Source organism: Malania oleifera, chromosome 9, assembly GCF_029873635.1.
Source record: "Malania oleifera isolate guangnan ecotype guangnan chromosome 9, ASM2987363v1, whole genome shotgun sequence".
In the NCBI taxonomy this organism is placed as follows: Eukaryota; Viridiplantae; Streptophyta; class Magnoliopsida; order Santalales; family Ximeniaceae; genus Malania; species Malania oleifera.
Window position 1 is genome coordinate 41,011,110 of NC_080425.1, and position 23,668 is coordinate 41,034,777.

General features: G+C 37.1%; 1 protein-coding gene across 15 annotated transcripts in view; it reads left to right on the top strand.

The window, feature by feature from the left end:
* Nucleotides 1-3,162: 3,162 nt before the first annotated feature.
* LOC131164669 (protein EI24 homolog) overlaps nucleotides 3,163-23,668 on the top strand; it is a 63,743-nt gene continuing 43,237 nt past the window's right edge. For 12 of the 15 annotated variants that reach the window (XR_009139323.1, XR_009139322.1, XM_058122032.1 and 9 more), the window contains exons 1-3: nucleotides 3,195-3,391; nucleotides 3,485-3,550; nucleotides 9,191-9,341. Coding sequence is in view for 13 of the 15 variants with exons in the window: in XM_058122032.1 (XP_057978015.1) it covers nucleotides 3,288-3,391; nucleotides 3,485-3,550; nucleotides 9,191-9,341 (321 nt within the window). In the remaining 2 variants the exon portion in view is untranslated. Of the gene's footprint in view, nucleotides 3,392-3,484; nucleotides 3,551-9,190; nucleotides 9,342-23,668 lie in introns of all 15 variants that reach the window. The other 3 variants (XM_058122029.1, XM_058122037.1, XM_058122033.1) reach the window with 2 other exon arrangements.

Here is a 23,668-nt window from a genome sequence, read left to right on the forward strand (position 1 = left end):
CAAAAAGTCAACAATTGTAACCCAAAGGTGTAAGCTTTAACATTATTCATAGTGAAAACCGAAGTACTGCTCCTGTGGACGTAGGCTTCTGATGAACCACGTATATCTTATGCGTTCTAGTTATGTTTTGCTTGGTCTTATTATTATTTGATTACTTTTTAGTATATTTCATCATTGAGTGTTTGCATTAGTGAGTGTTGAGTGACTTGTGATTGATTTTGTGCTTCCATTACGCATGTTCTGATCAAACGAAAACACCAACAGTATAATCGCTATTTCGTTTCTCAAAATTAATTACACGTATGGAGAATCAAGATTATGAGGAATCAATTGATTTTAAAACTTTAGAAAAGTAGAATTGAAATTATTTTAATTAAATCATTTATCTATCCATGCATATAGGGGTGGGAAAATGGGTCGAAACTTGACGAGTGACCCGTGACTCGTCCGTTTAAATCGGATTCGGGTTTGGTAGAAGTTGACCAATTTATAAGCAGGTCAACCAAAACCCGACCTGTTTAATAAATGAGTTAGGCGAGTTTGGGTTGGGTACCTGTCGGGTGACCTGTTTAATTTGATATATATATATATATATATATATATATATATGTATGTATGTATGTATATTACATTACAAAATATATTAATTAAAGAGATGTACTATTTTCTACATTTTATGTTTTTTTGTTAAGATATTAATAAATAAAATAAAAGAGTGCAATTTTTTTAATGAAAATATGTCATTTTATATGGAATGTTTTAAAAAATTTTAAATAAATAAATTATATTTTTAAACGGGGTCTTAATTGGTACCCATTTATTAAATGGGCAAATTTGAATTTATATGTTAGTCATTTGTTAACAAACAGGTCAACCCGAACTCGTTTGCAACCCCTTTAAACTCCACCCGCTAACCCATTTTGTCACCCCTATATGCATAATTTGTAAACGTCGAAGTAAAACTATAACTTGTATATTGAAAAGGATTTATTTTTATTTTTGTAGAAAGATGATTGTAGAAAATTGATTGAAAACTGCCTTGATTATACACACACACACACACATACTTGATCGGTTTGTGTACTGATGAGAATGTAAAATGTCATATTTTTCTCCCTTAAAATGTACTCATTATTCTTATATTTTGATTTAGGATGCAAATAGAGACGTTAAGTGGAAAATGAAGTTAATTGAGCGAATTTGGACAGTTTCAATATTGTTTCGTAATCTAAGCATAACTTTCTCATCCAAACTTTGATTGAAATGATTCAAGATGCTATGGAACTCCAAGAAAGAGTTCTACAACTTTCATGCTTTGAGTGTTGAGAGATACTAACTGCATCAAGGTCGAAATCAGGTTTCAAGTTGCTGCACGTGCACTACTAATGTTTTGGAACGTTCCTCAGCCTGTAATTCTAATACGCGGATCTGATGCGGTTTGTTTTCAAAAGTTTCCAGATTTGGTGCACAAAAAATTTCAACTTTAAAAACCACTTTCCTAGTTATATTAGGACTTTATTTTATTTTTAATATTTTCCTTAATTAGTTAGATTTTGATATTGTTATTAGAATATTTTTAGGAAATTTGGTTATTATTATTAGAATATTTTTAGGAGATTTGGTAGGCTTCTAATATGGGGAATGAATGTGTAAAAGGAAGAGAAATCATCAAACTTCTCACAGGCCTCTCTCTCCCCTCTTCTCACATGCCTCTCTCTCTCTCCCCTCCTCTCTAACTTCTCCTTCGAGTTTTCATCATGGCCCTGAATGGCTAATTTCTCCTTTGAGTATCAGATGTTCTTCTGTGCCTATTTTTTATTTTTGTCTCGTTTAATTACTAGAAGGCCTACTAATTTATTATTTGTTGCAATCTACTGCTAGGTTAGATATCAAATCCATAATTGTTTGATCCCTTTAATTTGTGAAGCAACTAAGATTTAATGATTTGCTGCACCGAAAATTATTAGCTCTTAGGAAGAATGCTCAACTATATTAAATGCAACCGCTTGTGCTTGTGTTGTTTAACTTTATCGATTTCTCTAATTCTTAAGGCTGCTACTAGATTAAACCTTTAGCGTTTGTCTTGGGTTGTTTAGTAGTTAGGGTCAATTAGATCGCTTGTTTCCTAATTAACTGCGACTAAGGAGAGAAAGGAAAATAGTTCAAACGGTGAATATTCAAAGTGTAAATCAATATATACTTGCATCACGTATTTTTAGGAGTTTAGGTTTTATATTTGGTTGCTTGCCATAGCACACCATGTACTTTTTTTGGTTTATCATAAATCCAACTCAAGTTTAGGCTCAAGTTATTTATTTCCATGTCAAGATAAATTGAATCTAAAAATAATATTATTAGAGGCCATTGAAAATGATCCTTAATTAAATTTTGGTGAAAAATTAAATCATCCAAACCGTTAAAGTTGACACTAATTAGGATGGAGGGGACTCAATCTAATAATTAATTTAAAATATAGTGGACATTGCTTAATTTGAAAATTTAGAGGAAATATTAAAAATAATTCTAAACTTTAGGAGGGGCAAAATAAAAATAATCCTAAAATTTTTTAGCACAAACAATGGGCGTTTGGTTTGACTATATCTATAAATGTTATAGGGATTTGATCATTTTCAAATTTAATCGGACACCAAAATCGTAGAAAGAAATAAAATATTTTTAAAAAATTTAGGCATATCCTATTCCCACCCTCATGGTAGGTAAGTTAATAGAAAATTTATTTTTATGAAAATTTTATTTTTAGAACCAAGCTGTTGTTATTTTGAGTTGCTGGACATCAATGCCCTTATATATAATATAACATTATTACATGTTATTATTATATTTAAAATAATAAATTATTAGTAAAATAAAAAAAATATTATTGTGTCATAATATGATATACAGTTAATACTTTAAGAGATTATATCGCTATAATTATCTCATTTACGTATTTAATAAATATTTAAAAAATGAAAATATAAATTACATTAAGTGTATATTCTTACTAGATTTTTTATTAAAAATAATTTATATATTATATAATAAATACCTTCTTAAAATAAATGTTAAATTTCATGTTAAACTAAATAAGTAAATACCGTTTTCAATATTTAAACCAAACAAAAATATTTCTATTTCCTACAATAGGGACATTCTACTTTTAGGACGGATTTGGTAATTGACATTATGGGAGTATTTCTCAGCGGGCACGCGCCCCCCACTCTGGTAATCTGCCCAGAGTGGGCTCAACTACTGTGCGTTGCGTATGAGCTCTCTCTACTTCTCACATGGAGGGCGTTTTGACAGCGAAAATAAAGCAAGCAACTGTACTCTGGTTTGAGGGGTTCAGGGAGGCCTGTTGTCTTCATAGAGTCCTCGTCTTTTGTCTCAGGTTACCTCTCTGAATCATCGCCTTCCATTTCTCGCTCTTGTTTCTTTCGATGGCTTGATGTTCATAATTACCTTTACTTCTATATTACTTCAGGTCAAGAAAACTTTTGATCCGAACGGGACAGTGCTTTCTCTTAAATGGTTTGATTTTTCTGGGAAGGTATAATCTGCAGAGAGCTCTCTCTCTTTCTCTGGTTATTCTGGACTGAGTTAGTTGTAAATCTTCTGATGGATGATTACATGCGCACATTTTGTTGCAGTGGTTAAGGGATTCCGAGGATTTGTCTTCTGTTAACAAGCCCTTCCCACTCAAAACAAAAAAGGAAAAGAATTTTATGAACTTCATCTTGTTCTGGATTTGTTATAAGAAAATGTAGGAAAATAAAAGAGTTTGAAGTTGTAGTTTTAATTTTCATTGTTTTGATAACAAAATTAGGATCTTGGGATAGTCCATATGATCTTTAAGGGGTTGGAGTTTCCTGGTTTTGTTGAAATTAAAGCAACTCCAGACCCTCAGCAATCAAAGGGTGGGTATGACGTACACTTTTCATTTATCTGTATAATGTATACACCAATTAAAATTTTAGTGACCTGACTTCTGATGTCCTGTACTGAAAATGAACAAAAAAGCACCCCCCAAGCCCTTAAGAGACCTGCTGGGCAAAAACAATTTGACTGATAAAATTTCTCTTTAGATTATTTTTAATTTAGTGGATGCTAGCAAAGTGAAATGTAATTTATGAGTATGACCATTCATCTTACTTCCCAATTGTATTTTAAAATAAATTAGTTATTAGTTTAACCATTTGGCTATAAATTTGATTACGCCTCTAGTAATCCCACATTTCTTTACATATCAATTTGAGTATTTTTGAATGCATAATTACTTCTATCTATCTTGTCAGCTGATATTTAAGACATTTGTTGGATGTAGAATTGTGCATTTGCTCTTACACATATAACGTGCATGCACATGCACATGGAGTAACGCCCCAGTGATGCCTCCAGTAGATGATGCCTTGGAATTACTCTGTTCTCATTATTCTCTATTTTCCCTGATCTCTCTTCCCAAATGAGACTGGTCACTCGTATCAGCAAAGGGTAGTCTCTGATCTCTTTTCCTAAACAAGAGTGGTCTTCTTTCTTTGTTCTTGTGACTGTGGGTGATGACCAAGAGAATGTGTTAGGATTCCCAGATCAATTGGGATTTCTAGCCAATATGATTCCCAAATCAATTAGGATTCTATTTAATGTTAGGATTATTTAATGTTTGTTAGTTCGGATCCCAAATCAATTGGGATTTCTAGTTAATATAAGTCCTAAATCTATTAAAATTCTATTTAATGTTAGGATTATTTAATGTTTGTTAGGATTCCCAAATCAATTAAGATTCAAGGGGATATATAACAATCCTAATAGGATTCGGTTTCTTTAGTCTATATATATGTGACCCCTATGGAGCTTTTGGCATTTAAGCAAGCAATGAAGCAATAACAGAATTCATAGTATTTGGCTAATTTGGAGATAGATCCCCTTGAAGTGATCAACTCTATTTCTCTTATTATTTTCCATTCTTTAAATTTCCCCAATTTCACCACGTTAAAATTCAAGGGTCTTATCATTTGGTATCAGAGCTGACATTCTTGTGGATGTCGTTTACCTGCCAAAAAAAGCAAGATTTTGGAATTCGTGATCTTCACTCGTACACAATGGCCTCAGAAAATCCAGCAGAGTCCTAGATGGAAGCTAGGCTAAAGGTTGAACTTAGCAATATGTTTAAGTCTCAATTTGAAGAGATCCAAGCATCGCTCTGTAAACTACTCAGTACATCTTCCCATAAAGAGAGAGAAGATGATTTCTCAACATCAGCTAATCATAGGGAGTAGTCATACATGCGTGAAGGAGGTTACCAAGGAGAGCGTGATCATGGTCCTTCTCGTATTAAGGTGGAATTTCTTCGATGGACAATGATGACCCCATCTGTTGGGTTTCTAGGGTTGAAAAATACTTTCGCTTTTACTGCACTCCAGAAATATCTAAAGTTGAGATTTCCACTATTAGTTTGGATTATTCAATGGTATGATTGGTTTGAAGCATGGTTTTAAATAAAGGCCGTGACCGTTACGTAACGCCGTTACGTAAAGGTTTTTTAGGTTACCGATACCGTTACACACCGCGAAATCGGTGGGAAGAAAAATCACGGCCGTAGCGACCGTTATGGACCGCAACCATTACGTAAAGGCCGCTATGGCCGTTACGTAACCGCTACAGGGCTATTACACCAAAAAAATATTTTATTTTTTACTTTTTCTTATCACTTTTTCTCTCTCTCTTTCATATATCATTCTCAATATACCAAGTGGCAAGAGGGGGAAAAGATTATAATGAGGATGACAATGATACAAAATTTACAATTTCTTTAAATACTCACAATAGATGCATTAATTAACAATTTCAAAATATTAACTTGTTAGGGAAATTTTTTTTTTAATAATATTAGTAATGTGATATTTATGTTCTTTATTTTTCAACTTCAACTTTCTTTCTTTTCTAGCTATTTTATATTTATATTATTCGTATGTCTTATGTGTCTAATAGATTAATGGAGTGTATAATGTATTTTATTTTATTAATTCATTTAGCACACATAAGAATTTATCACAGATAAGAACAATGAGAAGTACAAATACTCTTACACACGTAATTTTCTATCAATGATGTGTAAACTTGTTGCCCTTACCAAATAACTTAGTTACTCAAACTAAAGGGTCCAAAATACACTAAAACCCTTTCTAAGGTTGGCTAAAAGCTTAAAACATGCAAGTACGCTAATATGCACAAGGTTGTGTGTGCTCCAAAAAAATTCACGGCCGTTACACCCGCTTCCCGTTATGTAACATCCGCTACTCCTGCTTCCCGTTACACCCGTTACCGTTACGTTATGCTACCCGCTACCGTGATTTAAAACCATGGTTTGAAGTTCATTATGGAGTGCCTTCATGGGCAAAATTTGTTTCTAAATTACTTGTCAGATTTGGGCCCACTGGATATGAGAATATCAATGGAGAGCTTGCTAAAATACGCCAAACTAGCACATTGGAGTATCAAACACGATTTGAGCAGCTATCAAAGAGGACTAAAGATTGGAATGAAAGCCAACTTGTTAGTACTTTTATTGAAGGTCTCCTACTTGACATTTGGCGTGAGGTCAAAGTGCGTCGGCCACAAACTATGATTGCTGCAATTTCCTTGGCACGGTTAGGAGAACAAAAGTTGGGAGAAGAATGACGTCGCTCTAACAAGACCATTAGCAAGCAGAATCACAGCAGCACTATCACACCATCTCCTCCTCACAATCCCCCTGCCAAACAATTGACTTAGGAGGGATGTAAAGAGTGAATGAAAAAAGAACTGTGCTGGCATTTTGATTAAAAATGGCATAGAAGGCACCGTTGCAAAAAAAGGACAATTGATGATTGAACTAGTGGAAGGGCCAGAAGAGGTTGAGGATGACCACCCTTATTCAGATTAGGAAGGTATGAAATCTAATAATAATGATGAATCCATCACTTCTTCAGTTCATGCTTTAGTTGGTTATGCTAATCCTCAATCCATGAATATTAGTGGCTTCCTAAAACGGCAACCTGTTACTATCTTAATTGATATGGGTAGCACCTAATAACTTCATGGACACTAAAATTGCTAAACGACTAGCCTATCCTATGGAGCAATGTGAAAAGTTTGATGTGAAGGTTGTAGATGGAAGGGCCTTGACATGTCAAAGCAAGTGTCCTAAGGTTAAACTTACTATGCAAAATCATGGGTTGTATGTTGATTTCTTTTTGCTGCCACTAGAAACTATGAAGTGGTTTTGGTTATTGAATGGTTAAGGACTTTAGGTGATATGGCTTGGAATTTCTCTAAACTGGTTATGAAGTTCATTGTGAATGGCTAGAGAATGACTCTTAAAGGCAAATGTTGTGGTAATGTCACTTAAATTTCAAGCCATTGTATGGATAAGCTCCTTAAAAAGGAGTGACGTGGCTACCTAGTACAATTTCGTGTATCAAAGAGTTACAACATCCATCTGGGCAGGATGAAGGGTTAGAATCTCTTATTTCATAATTTTCTGACCTATTTGAGGAGCCATAGGATTGCCACCTCAATGAATGCATGATCATCGCATTCCTTTATTGGCAGATCATTTAGGTCATTTGCAAGCTGTACTCACCACTCTTCGTGAGCATCATCTGTTTGTGAAGAAATCTAAATGCAGTTTTGGTCCATTGCATGTGGAATACGTTAAGCATATTGTTTCCCAAGAAGATGTTTCAGCTGACCCTTCTAAATTACTAGTGATAACAAGCTGGCCTATTCCACAAACGATAAAAATGCTGCAGGATTTTTGCGGTTGATTGGTTACTACCGCAACTTTTTCAAGGATTATGGAATGATTAGTGCTCCAATGGCCGCTCTACTGAAAAGGATGCATTTAAATGGAGTAAGGAAGTTGAACAAGCCTTTGTCAAGCTTAAGCACACAATGACCACCACACCAGTTCTTGCCTTGCTAGATTACAATGAGATGTTCATCATTGAGCCTGATGCATCAAGAGTTGACATTGGTGTAGTTTTAATGCAAGACAAACGCCCCATTGCTTTTACCAATAAAGCTTTTTCTACATCCCACATTGGCACGATTGACAAAGAGATGCTAGCCATTGTGCATGCAACTACAAGATGGAGAGATTCTCGGAGTTTATTGCTGCTCAACGTTGAGGACAAGGCTGATTTGAAAGAGGTGGGAATGTTAGGATTCCCAAATCAATTAGGATTTCTAATTATGATTCCCAAATCAATTCTATTTAATGTTAGGATTATTTAATGTTTGTTAGTTAGGATTCCCAAATCAATTGTGATTTCTAATTAATTTGAGTCCAAATTTTTTGGATTTTATTTAATGTTAGGATTATTTAATGTTTGTTAGGATTCCCAAATCAGTTAGGGTTCAAGGGGATATTTTACAATCCTAATAGGAGTCAGTTTCTTTACCCTATTTTGTATATGTGACCCCTATGGGGCATTTGGCACTCAAACAAGCAATGAAGCAATAGCATAACTCATAGCCTTTGGCTAATTTGGAGGCAGATCCCCTCAAAGTGATCAACCCTATTTCTCTTATTATTTTCCATTCTTTAAATTTCCCCAATTTCTCCACGATAAAACCCTAGGGTCTTATCAGAGGAGTCACTAGCATAAATGATTCAAATGACAACACCTGTAGATTCCATAGGTCAGAAACTGTATGCCTCATATTCCTGTTAGAAACTTAGAAACTCATCGACATTGGTGGCATCGCACAATTTTAGATGATGATGACTCTTAATGGTTGAATTCTGGTGGTTGTGATGGAAGCTGCCGGTGTTCATGGTGGGCAGATGCTGGCGGTGAAGTGTTTATTTTCCTCTGGAGGCTGGTCAGGGTGCTTTCTTCTCTCAAAATAACTTTGGTATCTCTCTTATCTCTCTCCCTCCCCCCCTCTCTCTCTATGTTTGGTGATGAAAATTAAAGGGAAAACAATTGTACTGATAAGAAAAGCGGGTGGCACCTTGGGGCTGGGTTCCTTTTTGGTGCAAAGGTGCTGGTGAATTCTAGTGGTGAATTCTAAAAGAATTCAAAGGCATTGCTGAGGCATTACCTACAGGAGGTATCAATAGAGCATTGCCATGTGCATGCACGCATGTGTATATCAGAACTGAAAATTTTTGACTTCTTGATGTTTACTCTTTACTTCCCTGCAGTATCTTTGTTCTAAAGTCAGTTGTCATCCCAACGCTGCAATGGATATTACCTGATCAGTGGCCACAAATTAGCTCTCAAGAATCATACTCTTGTGGTGGTATTTTGAAATTTTATTCCTTTCTACATGTTGGGCTTGTACAACTCTTTTATGTAAGTACAACTGCATAGATTGATGTGTTTGTGATTGGGATAAAAGCTTAGTCATTGATCCATTAATGTCATTGTTTGTATAAAAATATATATGCACACAGGTTCCTTCATAGTTCATATACCCTTTTGTGCAATGTGTAACCATTATAAGAGTTGTATGCTTTTTGATTTGTGATGGTATTTAACTGTCTTGGCATTTCTATTGTAGAAGGGTTTAAATATAGGGAATTGGAGGAGCTTGCTTCTTAGTTTTGTGCGTTAGAGGACTGTCATATTTCAAATAGTAGGGTGAGTATTTTGGATTCTATGCGTAGGTTTCTTGCAAGTAATCTTTTTTTTTTTTCGTTTTGTTGGGGTTGGGGGTGGTGGTGGTGGTCATCTTATCAAGTCTAATATGCCTTTCTTTCTTCATTGTTATATTTGGGAGACGAGAGCCCATTCTAAGACCACGGCATTTGTTTGGTTGTTGGCCCCTCATGGAGTTAACATCAACAATCCTTGTGCAGGAGGAGATGTTCTGAGGCATTGCCCCTAGATGTTTGTTTCTGTGTTCATATCTCATCTATTTGTACACTGTCCATTTTCTTGGGGCATGTGGAATATATTGTTCGGATTATTTGGAAAGGATTGGATGTGCCTACTAGGTATTTCTTTCATTGGGTTTAAGAAGTGGAAGGATGTTGTAACTTTGTGCAGGTGTTTGCTATTTGCTGTTATGTGGTGATTCGGTTAGAGTGGAATGTGCATATTTTCTCTAGAAAGAAGTTGTTTTCAAGTTTTCTTTGGAACAAGACTTGGTACTTGGCATCTGTTTGGGCTTTTTGTTAAGGGTACATGTTTTGAGGATTTTCTGCAGGATTTGAAGGCTTTATTAATATGATTGTATTTCATTTATTTTATAATTTTTTTTGACTCCTTCATTTTATATTCCCTGCTCCCTATTGATATATATATATATATATATATATATATTGTATAAAAAAGGTGTTGTACCCTTGAATTGTGGTGTTGCATTGGGCTTATGGGTTGTCATATCCTAATTTCACATGCCCTTTATTTAGTTATTCTTATAGTAAAGTATGTAGCATTTAAGCATGTTACCCGGCTCTATGCATTATCTAAGGTGCTATTTGGTATCATTGTCATTATGAAAATGGAAACTAGAAACGAAAACTAAAAACCAGAAACAAAAAATTAAGGACTGAAAATCAGCAACTTGTTTGGTTAGTATTTCTAAACTATAACAAGTTAAAAATTTGATCTAACAAATGCTCATTTTTTTCCTTGAATCAAATAACAATTACAAAAAAAATATGACTAAAATAATAAAAGTACAAAGTAATATAAATTATAAATATTATAATAAAAATAAAAACTATTATAGTTATTTTATTTAATTATTATATTTCAAAGTTCACTTTACAAGAGCAATCTTATTGTACATGACAATTGAAATATAGTAAATATTTTGTAATGGATTTTATTATTATTTTTAAATTTTTATGGGGCATTTTTTAATTGAATTATGTTTAAAATTTATATAATAATTTTATTTTAATTTCACCAAAAAATGCAGATGAAATGAATGATTAAATTCAAAAAAGTAATTCTGGATACTACAATATTCTTGCAATAGGTTGCCAAAACAACTAAAAATCATAAAATTTGGTTTTCAGTTTTTTTTTTTTTCCGTAAATAGCTGAAAACCGTCAACAAAAATAGAAAACTAGCAACATAAACAATCACGTTTTCATAATCTGTTTCATCAATGTACAAAAACGAAAACAGAAAATCGAAAATAGCAATGATACCAAAAGGGCCCCAAGTATTTCATACATTTTTTGTAAAATTAGTTTTGAATTTGGGTTTGAAAAACAAAAGTAAAATAAATGCCAAAAGATTAGGGTAAAACCACAAGAAATTTTTCCACTTCATGTACAAGTAGGGCTGTATGACCAAAATGAGGGCTTCATGCATGGGTGAAAGTGATCAACATGCTTCATCAAGAATGATAAATACCATTCTTTTAAATCTGAAATAAATTGAAGAATTAAAGCAGAAAATACAGTACTTGGGGGTTAAAGATGAAGAGGTGAAGGTTAGGCCGTCCATTTGGCAATTGTGTTTTAGGCAGGAAATAGTGTGTATACCTCTTTTCATTTTTTTTAGTGACTTCCTTTTGTGTTCTGTAATTATGTGTTTAGTTGGGTCATATTTGTAAATATGTGTTAGTTGTAGTAGTGGTTTAAGTGCTGGATATGCAAGTTGATGTACAGTGTTTTTGATTTTAATTTCAGACTGCAGTTCTCCTCTCTCTCTCTCTCTCACACACACACACACACACACACACACACACAGAGGTTGTTGCTATCCTTCTTCCTTCTAATCCTTTGAATTCTCTCTCTGTATCTGAATTTTCTCACTCATCCTACATCAAATTGGCATCAGAGCGCAACCACGATCACATGCAGCCATTCAAAGTCAGAAATTGCAGAAAATTGCAATCATGCCCTGGATCTTGAAACACTAATTTTCACCAAGCGAACCACAACATCCCCTCACCACCAAAATCGGACACCGCTGAAACCCCCTCCCCTTCAATATCATCTCCATCCGACAAGGGGTGTGCCCCCAATGCCCCATTAGAAGCTACCCCAGCCGGTGGTCCCTCTAAATCCCTCATTTCTCACTATACCGCCACCCTCACTAGAATCCCCACCCCCCGATCGACCACCAGTTGGAACCACATTGTGGTGGCTCACCTGTCCCACTCACTGGCACGCTTGCTGGACTTCTCCTATTTTCCTAGACTTGTGAGATATTGCTTCTAGCTTTGAGAATTTGGATTTTCTCCTGATATTTTGAAGTTTTCTGAGTGAAACTCGAATTATGAAGCTTGGTTCACATTTCTATGGTCAAATTCAGCCTAGTCTTGGACTGCCAAAGCAAATTTCAGAGTTTTGAATCCTTGCCATTATTCAGATTGAGGTCCAGCTGCTGTTTGAAGGCTGTTTCTTGAGGATCTGAGAATAGGGAGTTAAGAAGTTGCTTGGTGTACCTTGAGAATTTGATGGTGAACTCAATTTGGACTCAAAATATTTGGTGAGGTGACCAAATGCTTACATTTTCTTCACTAATGTTTGTATGACTAGGGAATATTTGTAATTGCATAATTTCAAGTTTCTTGTTACCATCTTGGAAAAACAAAACTGCTGTGTCTTGTAAATTCCCCTAGTTGACTCATAATTTGAATCCTTGTTCATTCCCATATCTGGTTCATTCCTTGTTGCCATGTCATGTGACCGTGTCCATTCATATGCATTATGTTCTCTAGCTTCATGTGTGTGCATTGTAGTAATTTTGGGGCTCACATCACTTGTAGTCAATTAGAGTCTTCCTTAGCATCATTGCACCATATTGCATTAACCATGGTTACCAACAAAAACATTGAAACCAATCCCACTATACTTGCACCAAATGGTATGCAATCCTTATTTGCTCGGTTAGACACTCTTCAATAGTTTGTGGACCAAAAATTTGACCACCTCGTACAACAGTTTGGCCAAGTCATGAAGATCTTAGATAAATGCCTTGCTGTAGAAGATGTAGAACCATTAATTGGATACCCTAATGAGTCCCCATATTCAGTAAGGTCAGCCCAGGGTATTCTTCCTACTCTGAGGGTTCCTTTATAGTACCTAACAATATGAGTCAGGCTCCAAAATAGATGGGTAGGCTAGTTTAGCTCCTCCAACCTCAACAGAATCTAGAGTCTAGGTTTAAGGAAGGTAACCTTGAGGAGTTTCATGATATAGAGTACCAGCCTAACCCTAGGCATGCTCCACTATGAAGTTGCTACAAAAAGGGTCAAGGTGGATGTGCATGCCTATGATGGGAAATTAGCCTGAGCTCCTTTTTAGATTGGGTATTGGAGATGAAGGATTTCTTTAAATGGTACCATGGACAAAATTCAATTTTCCAAGATGAAACTTGTAGGACCAACAAAGAAGTGTAGGCAAACTGTGCAACAAACCCTTGAACTGTTGGGTGTACCTCCTATTACCCAGTGGGAAGCAATGAGTCTACAATTGAAAGAAAATACATCCCTCCTTCCTTTAAGATCTAGTTGTTCAATGAGCTTTTGGACCATAAATAGACTTTTACTGTAACCAACTAATTGATTTGAGCAGTTGATGCTGTTAAAGCTTGATATACATTGTTGGCCCACAACATAACAGCTTAAGCTTTTAGGTAAAGTGGTAATCTAACATGGTATCAGAGCTGGTTACTAGGAGGTCTTGGGTTCAAGTCTTGTTTCCTGCATTTATCATGTGGTGATTAAAAAAATATTATATTCTTTGTAATGGGTCTTAATCCATCGTGTGTATCTCTCCACGTGCTGTTGGGCTGCATGTGCGGAGGGAGTTTTAAAGCTTGATATACATTGTTGGTCCACAAGCTAACAGCTTAAGCTTTTAGGTAAAATGGTAACCTAACAGATGCTTAGGAGTGATATTGTTCAGGTGACACCTCACACTGTGGCTAGGTTTATGAATGGTCTTAAGTAGGATTTTAGGTGATAGGTTGAATTGTTCTCACTAGAGTCTTTTAGAGGCAGCTTATCAGAAAGCTCTTGCCATTGAAAAGTACCTCAATAACTCTTGTAGGTTTTCATCTTAGGTGAGTGAGTCTCGCCATTTCAGATCCTTTTCTCAGCTTAGGTCCATCATCTATCCCTAGAGAAAGTTCTGCAAAGCGAGTCCTAGCATTTTATTCGCTCTATTGAACCTAGTATTCCTCAGGCTAGTAGGTATCTGTGCAGTGTCATTATTGTCATGCTAGAGGTCGTATTGCTGCCCTTTGTCCCCAACAAGTCTTAGCTTTAGAGTGTGAAACTAATGATCTGCCTGATTGTCAGGTTGTAAATGCTGTTGAGTACTTGGGAGATGAGGGTGAGCTTGTTGATGATATCAAGGAGGATGACCATCGTGTTAGTGTGGTTAGGTCCACTTACCATGGATAGTGAAAAGTGGAAACGAACCACTATTTTACACATTTTCATTCATTGTGGAGGTAGGACATGTAAGTTAGTTATTGATGGGGCTAGTAGCATGAATGTGATCTCCAAGGCTGCTCTAGGTAGATTGAACCTTAAGGGAGAGCCATACTGTCATCCTTTTAAGGTGAATTGGGTAAAGAGGACAAATCTACTAGTTACCGAGAGGTTTCTTGCACCCATCCAAATGGGAGATTATAAGGATAGGGTCTATTGTGATGTACTCCCGATGGATGTAGCCCATGTCCTGTTAGGGCGACCATGGTTATTTGATCATGACATAATCAATCATGGTAAGGAAAACACTTATGTGTTTTGGCACAAAGATAAAAATATAATCTTGACCCCTACCAAGCCCACTCCTAAGAATCGTAAGTTAAGGAGCAAGATAGCCCTTCCAATCCTAGTTCAAAGAAGCATTCACTTGCTTGATCATAGGGCTTTTGAGTGAGAGAGCATGGAAAACAGATGCATTTTATAGTCATTGTCAAGAGATTCCTATTGAGGATTAAGTGTTTTATTGTGATTACCACCTATGCAAGACGTTTAGCATGCCATCGGTCTCATTCCAGGTTCTCAATTACCTAACTTGCCACATTATTGGATGAACCCTAAAGAGTGTGCTGAATTGAATATGTAGGTAGGATAACTCCTTGACAAGGGCTTTGTGAGACATAGCCTTAGTCCATATGTAGTACCGGTTCTTTTAACTTTGAAAAAGGATGGATCTTGCAGGATGTGTGTGGATAGTAGAGCCATCAACAAAATCAGCATCAATTATAGGTTCCCTATCCCTAGACTTGAGGATATGCTTGCTATTCTAGTTGTCTCTAGTTGGTACTCCAAGATTGACCTGTGCAGTGGGCATCGCCGAAGTAGAATTAGAATAGGAGATGAATGGAAAATAACTTTAAAGACCCAGGATGGTTTATTTAAGTGGTTGGTCATGCCTTTTGGACTCTCCAATGCTCCTAACACTTTTGTGAGATGACACATGTTCTACAACCATTCATAGGAAAGTTACTGGTGATCTACTTTGATGATATACTGGTCTGCAGTAAAACTAGGGATAGCACTTGATACATATTCATGAGGTCTTTATCACCTTAAGGGAAGTGAAATTGTTTGGTAACCTCAAGAAGTGCAGCTTCCTATAGTCTAGTGTGCTGTTTCTTGGTTTTATGATCTCTGTGCAGGGAATAGCCGTTGATCCAGAAAAGGTTAGAGCCATTAGAGAGTGGCCTGAGCCTAGGACTGTTATCGAGGTTCATAGTTTTCACAGTCTCGCTACTTTCTATAGGTGATTCATAGGGCATTTTGGCACCATCATGGTCCCTATCACTGAGTGTTTGAAAAAAGCAGAGTTTCATTGGATCCCATCAGCTGCTAGAGCCTTTACAGAGGTTAAACAAAAGATGATTGAAGCACTTGTACTTTGGCATTTAGGTTTTAGTAGAGTTTTTGAGGTGGCTTGTGATGCCTCTGGGGTAGGTATAGGTGGGGTCTTGAGTCAAGAGGGACATCCTACAGCATTTTTCAGTGATAAATGCTCAGATGCCAAACAGAGGTATATATGATAGAGTTTTATGCTTTAGTGAGATCCCTTCAACATTGGAGATACTACTTGTGCTACGTACAGTTGAGTTTGCTTATAATAATTTTGTGAACAGGTCCACGGGTAAGAGCCTGTTTGAGTGTGTATTCAGTTATAAACATGTGCACCCATTGATCTTGTCCCTTTGCCACCAAATGCCCATATTTCTAAGCCTGCCGAGTCTTTTGTTCATCACATTCAAGAATTGCCTGCTGAGGTCATGTGAAAACTTGCTATGATTAATAAGGATTATAAACTTGCTGTAGATGTTACCGTAGGGCTTGAGAGTTCAGTGTAGGTGATAGTGTCATGGTTCGCATAAGACCTGAATGTTGCCCTATAAATTCATTTATAAGGCTCCATGCTCATGCCATTGGCCCTTTCCTCATCCTAAAGAAACTTGGACCTAATGCATATTTACTTGATTTACCTACTCATATGACCATTAGTCTAGTTTAATGTTGAGGATTTGACACCTTAATAAGGCACTTTTGAGCCTCTTGGTTTGCCATTTGGTGCTCATGCAGGTTCAGTAGCTCCTCAGCCTCCCTCTATTTCTCAACCACAAGAAGCAGTAGAGTCTATCTTGGATGATGAGTTTGTAACATCTCCTAACTGTGGTTTTCATCACTACTTGGTTTGGTGGAGAGGTCGTCTTGAGTCAGACGCTACATGGCTTGCCAAGGATGATGTTCGTGAAAGTGCTCCTGACTTGCTGGAGTCATATTTTGCATTCCTGCTGAGCTGAGTTCCTGTCAGCTGGGGGAGAATGATAGAGGATCATCTACATCCCCTAGGCCGCCCATTCAACACACGAAGTTTTAGGAAATAGCGTGTATGAAGGACCTCTTTGTTTTTTTTTAGTGACTTCCTTTAGTATTTTGTAATGATGTGTTTAGTTGGGTCATATTTGTAAATATGTGTTAGTTGTAGGGGCGGTTTAAGTGCTGGACATGCAAGTTGATGTATAGTTAATTTGATTTAAATTCAGGCTGCAGTTTTTCTTTCTTTGTCGTTCTTGCAGTTTGTTTGTTTTGCATCACTTATGTACAGCTCCAGGTCTGCCCTCTGATACATTAATAAGAATAGAAAAGATTTAAGGACAAAAATACCACCACTCACACAACCTTACATATTTTTCTTCTACCACTCCCCCTTAAGCTAGAGGGGTATAAATATTGCCTCGCACCAGCTTGTTACAACTGTAGGCAAGGCGGGCATAATAAAAGCTTTGTGAAAATATTGTCAAACTGATCCACCTATTTACTTACAAAGTCCTCACTACCTTCTTCAATTCAGCATCTCTCATAAAATGATAGTCTACTTCAACATGCTCTGTCCTCTCATGGAAGACTCGATTTCTGGTGATATAAATGGTAGCTTGATTATCGTGAAGCATATCTATTAGTTTCACTACCAAGAATCCAGTCTTTAACATAAGAGACTTGAGCCACATAAGCTCACTCACAACATGAGCCATAGCTTGGTATGCTGCTTCAGCACTAGATATTGCTATAGTTCTTTGTTTCACAAATGTATAGTATCCAGTAGTAGAACTTTGATCATCAACAAAGCCATCCCAATCTACATCAGAGTTTCCCATGATCTCACAATTTTTATTACATTTATATACCAAACATTTGGTGGGAGAACATACCACAAAATCTTAGAAAGAGCAGCCCAATGTAGTTGTTTGGGATTTTCCATAAACTAACTCACTACCCACACTGCAAAAGATGTTAGGTCTAGTCAAGTAGATCAACTCGAGAACTGCCTATAGTGATGTTTTTCTTCAAAGCCTAGTTCAACACCTGTAGACAACTTCATGTTTCGGATCCATAGGAGTCCAAGTTATATTTTGCTCAGATAGATTCAACCCTTTCCCACACTATACAATCCTAATACTAGGAAAGTAACGCGGAGTACGTACCCAAATCCTTGATTTGAAATTTATCTTGAAGCCACTGCTTAACATTTGGAATCCTGCTCTGGTCATTGCTAGTTGTATGATATCATCAACATAAACTACTAGAAGGATCACTCTCGTCTCCTTTTTGCAGACCAAAGAATGAATGATCATAGTAGAGATGGCCAAATATAGAGACCACCACACTAAACTTGCCAAACCAAGCTTGAGGAGACTGCCTTAAGAGCATAAATAGCCTTATGCAGTGCAACCTACATACTTCACCATCATGGCATCCTCCCCTTGAGTGACCACCATACCCAGGAGGTTGCTCCATGTATACATCTTCCAACAAATCTCGATACGAAAGGCATTCGGCCAATTGTATTTATTCTGGCAACTAGAGGCTCTTAAAAATAATCAATCTTGTTTGTTTGGCTGTACCCCTTGGCAATTGATCAAGCCTTAAGCCGTTCCATTGAGCTGTTAGGAAGATATTTGATGGTGTAGACCCAATGACACCTAACTGATTCCTTACCAGGAGGAAGATCCACAAAGTCTCATGCCCCTCGACTGGCCAAGGCATCCATTCCTACATCCATTGTATGCTTCCACCTAGGGTTAACGAGGGATACGGCAGTGTGAGGAAGTGGTAGAAACAATGGAAATAGACAAGGCAAAAGAACACATAGGACTAGGAAGGTGAAGAACTAAAACATAATGAGCAATAGGAATGCAACTAAGGGCTGCTGAGTACGTGTTTGAGTACCCTTTTGGTGAGCAGTGGGCAAATCCATATGGATTTCGAGACCCAGAAATAGAAACAGTGATGGGCAGAAGAGGTGGTTGGTTGCATGGTGGCAGTGATATCTGTGCTTGCTTTCCATCGTTCATAAACCCTCAATTGTTTTTCTGGGTTGGTAACTATTGGATTTCGAAGAGGAGAAGATTTCTAGAGAAGGAGAATGGTAGGAACATGAGGATCAATACATGAGGGGGGATCATAAATTGTTGATGGACTCAAAATAGATTCATCCGAGAAGGACCCTGCACTAGAGAAATAAGGTGCCCCCTTAAAAAGGTGACATTTGCACTTGCATATTTCTTATGAATGTGGGGATCATAACATCTATAAGACTTCTCAAGTACCTGAAAAAGTCACATTTAGATGAGAGAACTTGTCTTGATTAGTATGTGGAACATGAACAAAACAAGTGCACCCAAAGACATGAGGCACAATAGGGAACATGGATGTTTTTGGGTACATGATGAGAAAGGGAATTTGTCCTCCTAGAACACTAGAGGGCATAAGCAGAAAATAGGCTGTAAGAAGAGCATTGGTTCAGCTACTCCATGTTGTTGAAGGGTATGCATACATGATGTTTGATGAATAATCCTTTTAGACAAGCAGAAAGACTGAAGCTCGTTCTAAACAAATTCAAGTGAATACCAATGCCAAGCTAAGTTTTTATTTTTTGGTAGAATTGAGTGAATACATTAAAAAATTTTGACCTATCTTTTAACTAATAGATCTAGGTCATATGTAAAAAGTCATCCACAAAGGACACAAAATGTTGATGACCAGTCAAATTATTGACTCTACACAGACCCCTAGTATTTGAATGAACAAGAGAAAACAATCATTTAATATGTGACTCAATTCTAGATGGAAAAGATGCTGTAAAATGCTTTACCAATTGACACGCAAAACACTCAAAACCAGAAATAGACTTGAACATATGAAAAACTTAGTTTTTGAAGAGATGGGTGACTCAAATGAGCGTGCCATTGATCAAGAGAAACAACATGAGTAGAAATTGAGGAAGTGGTATGACAAGAACTGGATCTACTACCAATAGCATCAAAATAGTGCAAGCCGTTCTTCTCAACCCCTCCCCCAATCCTCTTTTTTAATTTGAAGATCTTGAATAAAGCAATGAGAAGGAAAGAAGGTCGTAGAACAATTATGAGATTTAGTTAATTGACTAACTAATAATAGGCTTGCGGGAAATTTAGGCACATTAGCACATATAATGCAGAACAAAGAGGTATAGAAGGAAATGAAAGAATATTGCCACAACTACAAACTCATTTAATTGAACCATAGCAAGAGTAACTTTTTTTTTTTTTAAGTAACAAAAGAAGAGATTTCATTGAGAAGAAAATAATTTACAAAAAGGAGAATAAGACTTCTCCCATAAAATATCTGGAAAAATCCAGAAAAAAAAAACTAATAAAACAAATAAAATTTTGGAAAAAATTAGAGCGAAAGATTCCTCCATTCTTGCAGAACCCCCGGAAAGCTAACTCCCTTGAAGCACCCAAAGCCAACACAACATAAAGAGACTAGGTATTGAATCTTCTCCTAGACCAGCTGCCAATGCAATTTTCTCCCTGAAAAAATCCGTGCATTACACTCCACTCATAATCCTTAGAACCCTGCAAAAATGCCGCATTTGCAAAATGCAGCCTTCTCCTTCCTTCTTCCAAAGCCCTCAAAATAAATAGACAACATTCCCTCCACCGATGCTGGGCAAACCCAAGTTTCTGCTTACACACCAAATTATTCATTCCTGATTCTCCAAGCATAATCACAAATCTAAAATAGGTGAGGTGCTGTTTAAGAATTCAAATAACAGAGCACGCAAACATCTAAAGATAAGGCCTTGAAAGTTCCCCTGATCTGCAACAGGTTATTAGTATTGATTTTATTAAGCACAATCAGCCAAATGAAATCCTTATTTTTTGGGGAGATTTTGCCTTCCAAATAAAATAATATAGGGGATAACAAGAATTGGAATGGGTCAAAAACTAAAAAGATGATTTAGAAGAATACACCATCGAATGATCCAAAGCCCAAGACCAAGTATCTCTAGCTGAAGAAAGATTAAATTTTTTCAATAATGATAACAAAGAGGAAAGTTCTGTCACCTCTATCATTTAGAAATCTTCTGAAATGAAAGTTCCAAGAAACTAGATGGCTACTTGAATCAAGAGTAATTTGAGAGTGTAAAGTAGGGAGTTTCAAGGACTAAAACAAATTACGGCTACCTGCCATATGGGAGGAGGCACTACAATCAATTTCCCGAGGTGAAGAAGTCGAAGAGGCAAGAAGCCCAATTGGGAAGGGGCCATAATGGTATTAGATGTAGAAGGCTGAGTTTGGAGTGGTTGAACCCTGCAAAGTTTTGTTATACTCCTAGACACAGTAGATGATGTACTCAACTCACTAGTGGAGTGCCGAGGTGTACTTGAAGTTCCAATAGTGGAATCACCCTTGGTAGAGACTTATTGGCCCAAGTTGGTTTCTCATGGAGATCCTAACAGCGACGTATGGTTTTCCTTACAAGAATGTGTGCAAATTCAGGAATTGCCACGACGAACTCATCATCTTGATACACTTTCCTTAACATGGTTGGAGGCAGTGCTGGCCGTGGCTGAACTATCATGGGAAAAGAAGGTTGAGTGCCATCTTTGGTGATACATTGGATTCTGGTATATGCTTCATTCATGGATGGTATGGATTCATTGGCAAGAATTTAATCATGGCTGGGTTGAAGCTCGGTACTCAACCCAAACAAAAACTTGGTAGCAAAAAACTCTCGTTTGGCTCTTAATCATTTCAACATTGGAGCTAATTGGTTGATAAATGTTGAGTTCTTCCCACATAGCTTTCAAAGTGCCATAGTACTCACCCAAACAAAAACTTGGTTGCAAAAAACTCTTGTTTGGCTCTTAATCATCTCAACATTGGAGCTAACTGGTTGATAAATGTTGAGTTCTTCCCACATACCTTTCAAGGTGCCATAGTACTGACTAATGGACCTGCCTTCTTGGTCATATTTGAAAAACTTTTCATATTGGTTAAAAACATGAGTTTGATTTTTATCTTGTGAGAAGCTTTGACAGAGATCATTCCGTACGGCCTTGGCTGCTCTATGAAACATCACATTCCAGCAATCATGGCTTTGTGCAATTCCAAAGCAATATGTCATTCTCTTCATCCTATCTTCATACTCCTTGGTGTTTGGAGATGGAGGAGAATGCAACAAATACTTTGACTTCCCTTCTGCATTAATACACACACACACACAGCCAGAGACCACAATAGGTAGTTGGAGGATCCAGTCAATTTGGTGGCTGTGATCCATACGTTAATAGTATTAGCTGAAGCTCTCTCTGTAGAGGCCATCAAAAGCACCCCCATACACTACAATCAGCGCGCACCAATGTCAGGAATGAATAACACAGAAACTCTGCAAAATCAGGCAGCACACATAAGCAGAGAACAACGCCCACACACAGGCATAGAGGTGTACTTCAGATTTTAAAAGTTCCAGAACTTCGAGAGGAAGCTACGGCCACAGAACTGAAGTTACAGTATCCTAGGAGGAATCACGGACATAAATAGTCTCTCATTCACCTGTTAAAGTTTTGAGCATACACAGCAGAGAAGACCACACTTTGACCATACAGAACAGGGTAGACCACAACGAAGCCCTGTAGACACTTAGGCAGCAGTGCAGATACTCCACAACCATCCTGCCATCTGCTAGAAGCATAGGCAGGCATGAAAACAATAAGTACAACATTATAATTGTGTCATCACTAAAGTAGCTGTCAGAGGAAACATTAGAACAACAACAACAGTTCATGAGGAACAGTAGGGTGCTGTCTTTACAACATGAGTAACTACCATGAACCACACAACACCCACAAGTGTGGCTTACAGTTGAGAGGAGAAGGATAATAAACCCTAAACAACTCTCAAACTGGGACAAAATCTCTAATTTAAGGGTTGAAAAGGGAGAGAAAAAGAGAGGAAGAGAAGGGCTGTAACCGCATTAGGATAATCTGGTCTAGAGAAACTATCACGTCCATATTTCTGGCATGCGACTGGCCGTGACTCCATCTAAAACTAGATGGAGGCAGCAGGCCCAAAGAAGAACTAAATTTTTGCCAAAATCATCATTTGGATACAAGTAATAAGCTAGGTAAGAGAGAGTATTTGTTAAAACACAAGATACATGCTTATATTTCATAATGCAGTCAAAAAGGTTTTACATTCACCATCAGGCTCGTTACATTGGGCTTTATTTTACATACAACATCTTTCACTCTTCCTGGACCACACATGTTAACAAAACACATGCTTTGTGTCTTCTTGCCAACTTGTAGTACTTGTCAAAAAGTGGCGATCTCTTTGGAAAACTCATCTAGCGGAGCTTTCTTGGAGTCCAATTGAACCTAAAATTTTTATGAAAGTAGGATGAGCAACCATGAACTCAGTAGACATTCTTAATCCCCCTTATTCATATAAGGATTTCACCATTTTAAGATGTGACTTTTTTACATGCATGTTAATCACACCGTTATGAACACATTCCTCATTAGTGAGAAACTATTTATGCCTATGATTCCTCCTAGGATATTGTAACTTCAGTTTTGTGGTTGTAGCTTCATGCTCAAATTCTGGAACTTCTGAGATTTGGAGTGCTGTTCTGTGCCTGTGTGTGCTGCCTGGTTTGGCAGAGCTGCTGTGGTATTCATTCCCTGTACTGCTGTGCACTGATTGTTGTGTATAGGAGGTGTTTTTGATGGTCTCCATAGAGAGAGCTTCAGCTGATACTGTTAATGTACAGATCACATCCATCAAACTGGATGGATCCTCCAACTACTTGTTGTAGTCTCAGATTCTCAGGCAGTGTGTGTATATATTAATGCGAAAGGGTAGTCCAAGTATTTGTTGCTTTTTTCCTTCGTCTCTAGAC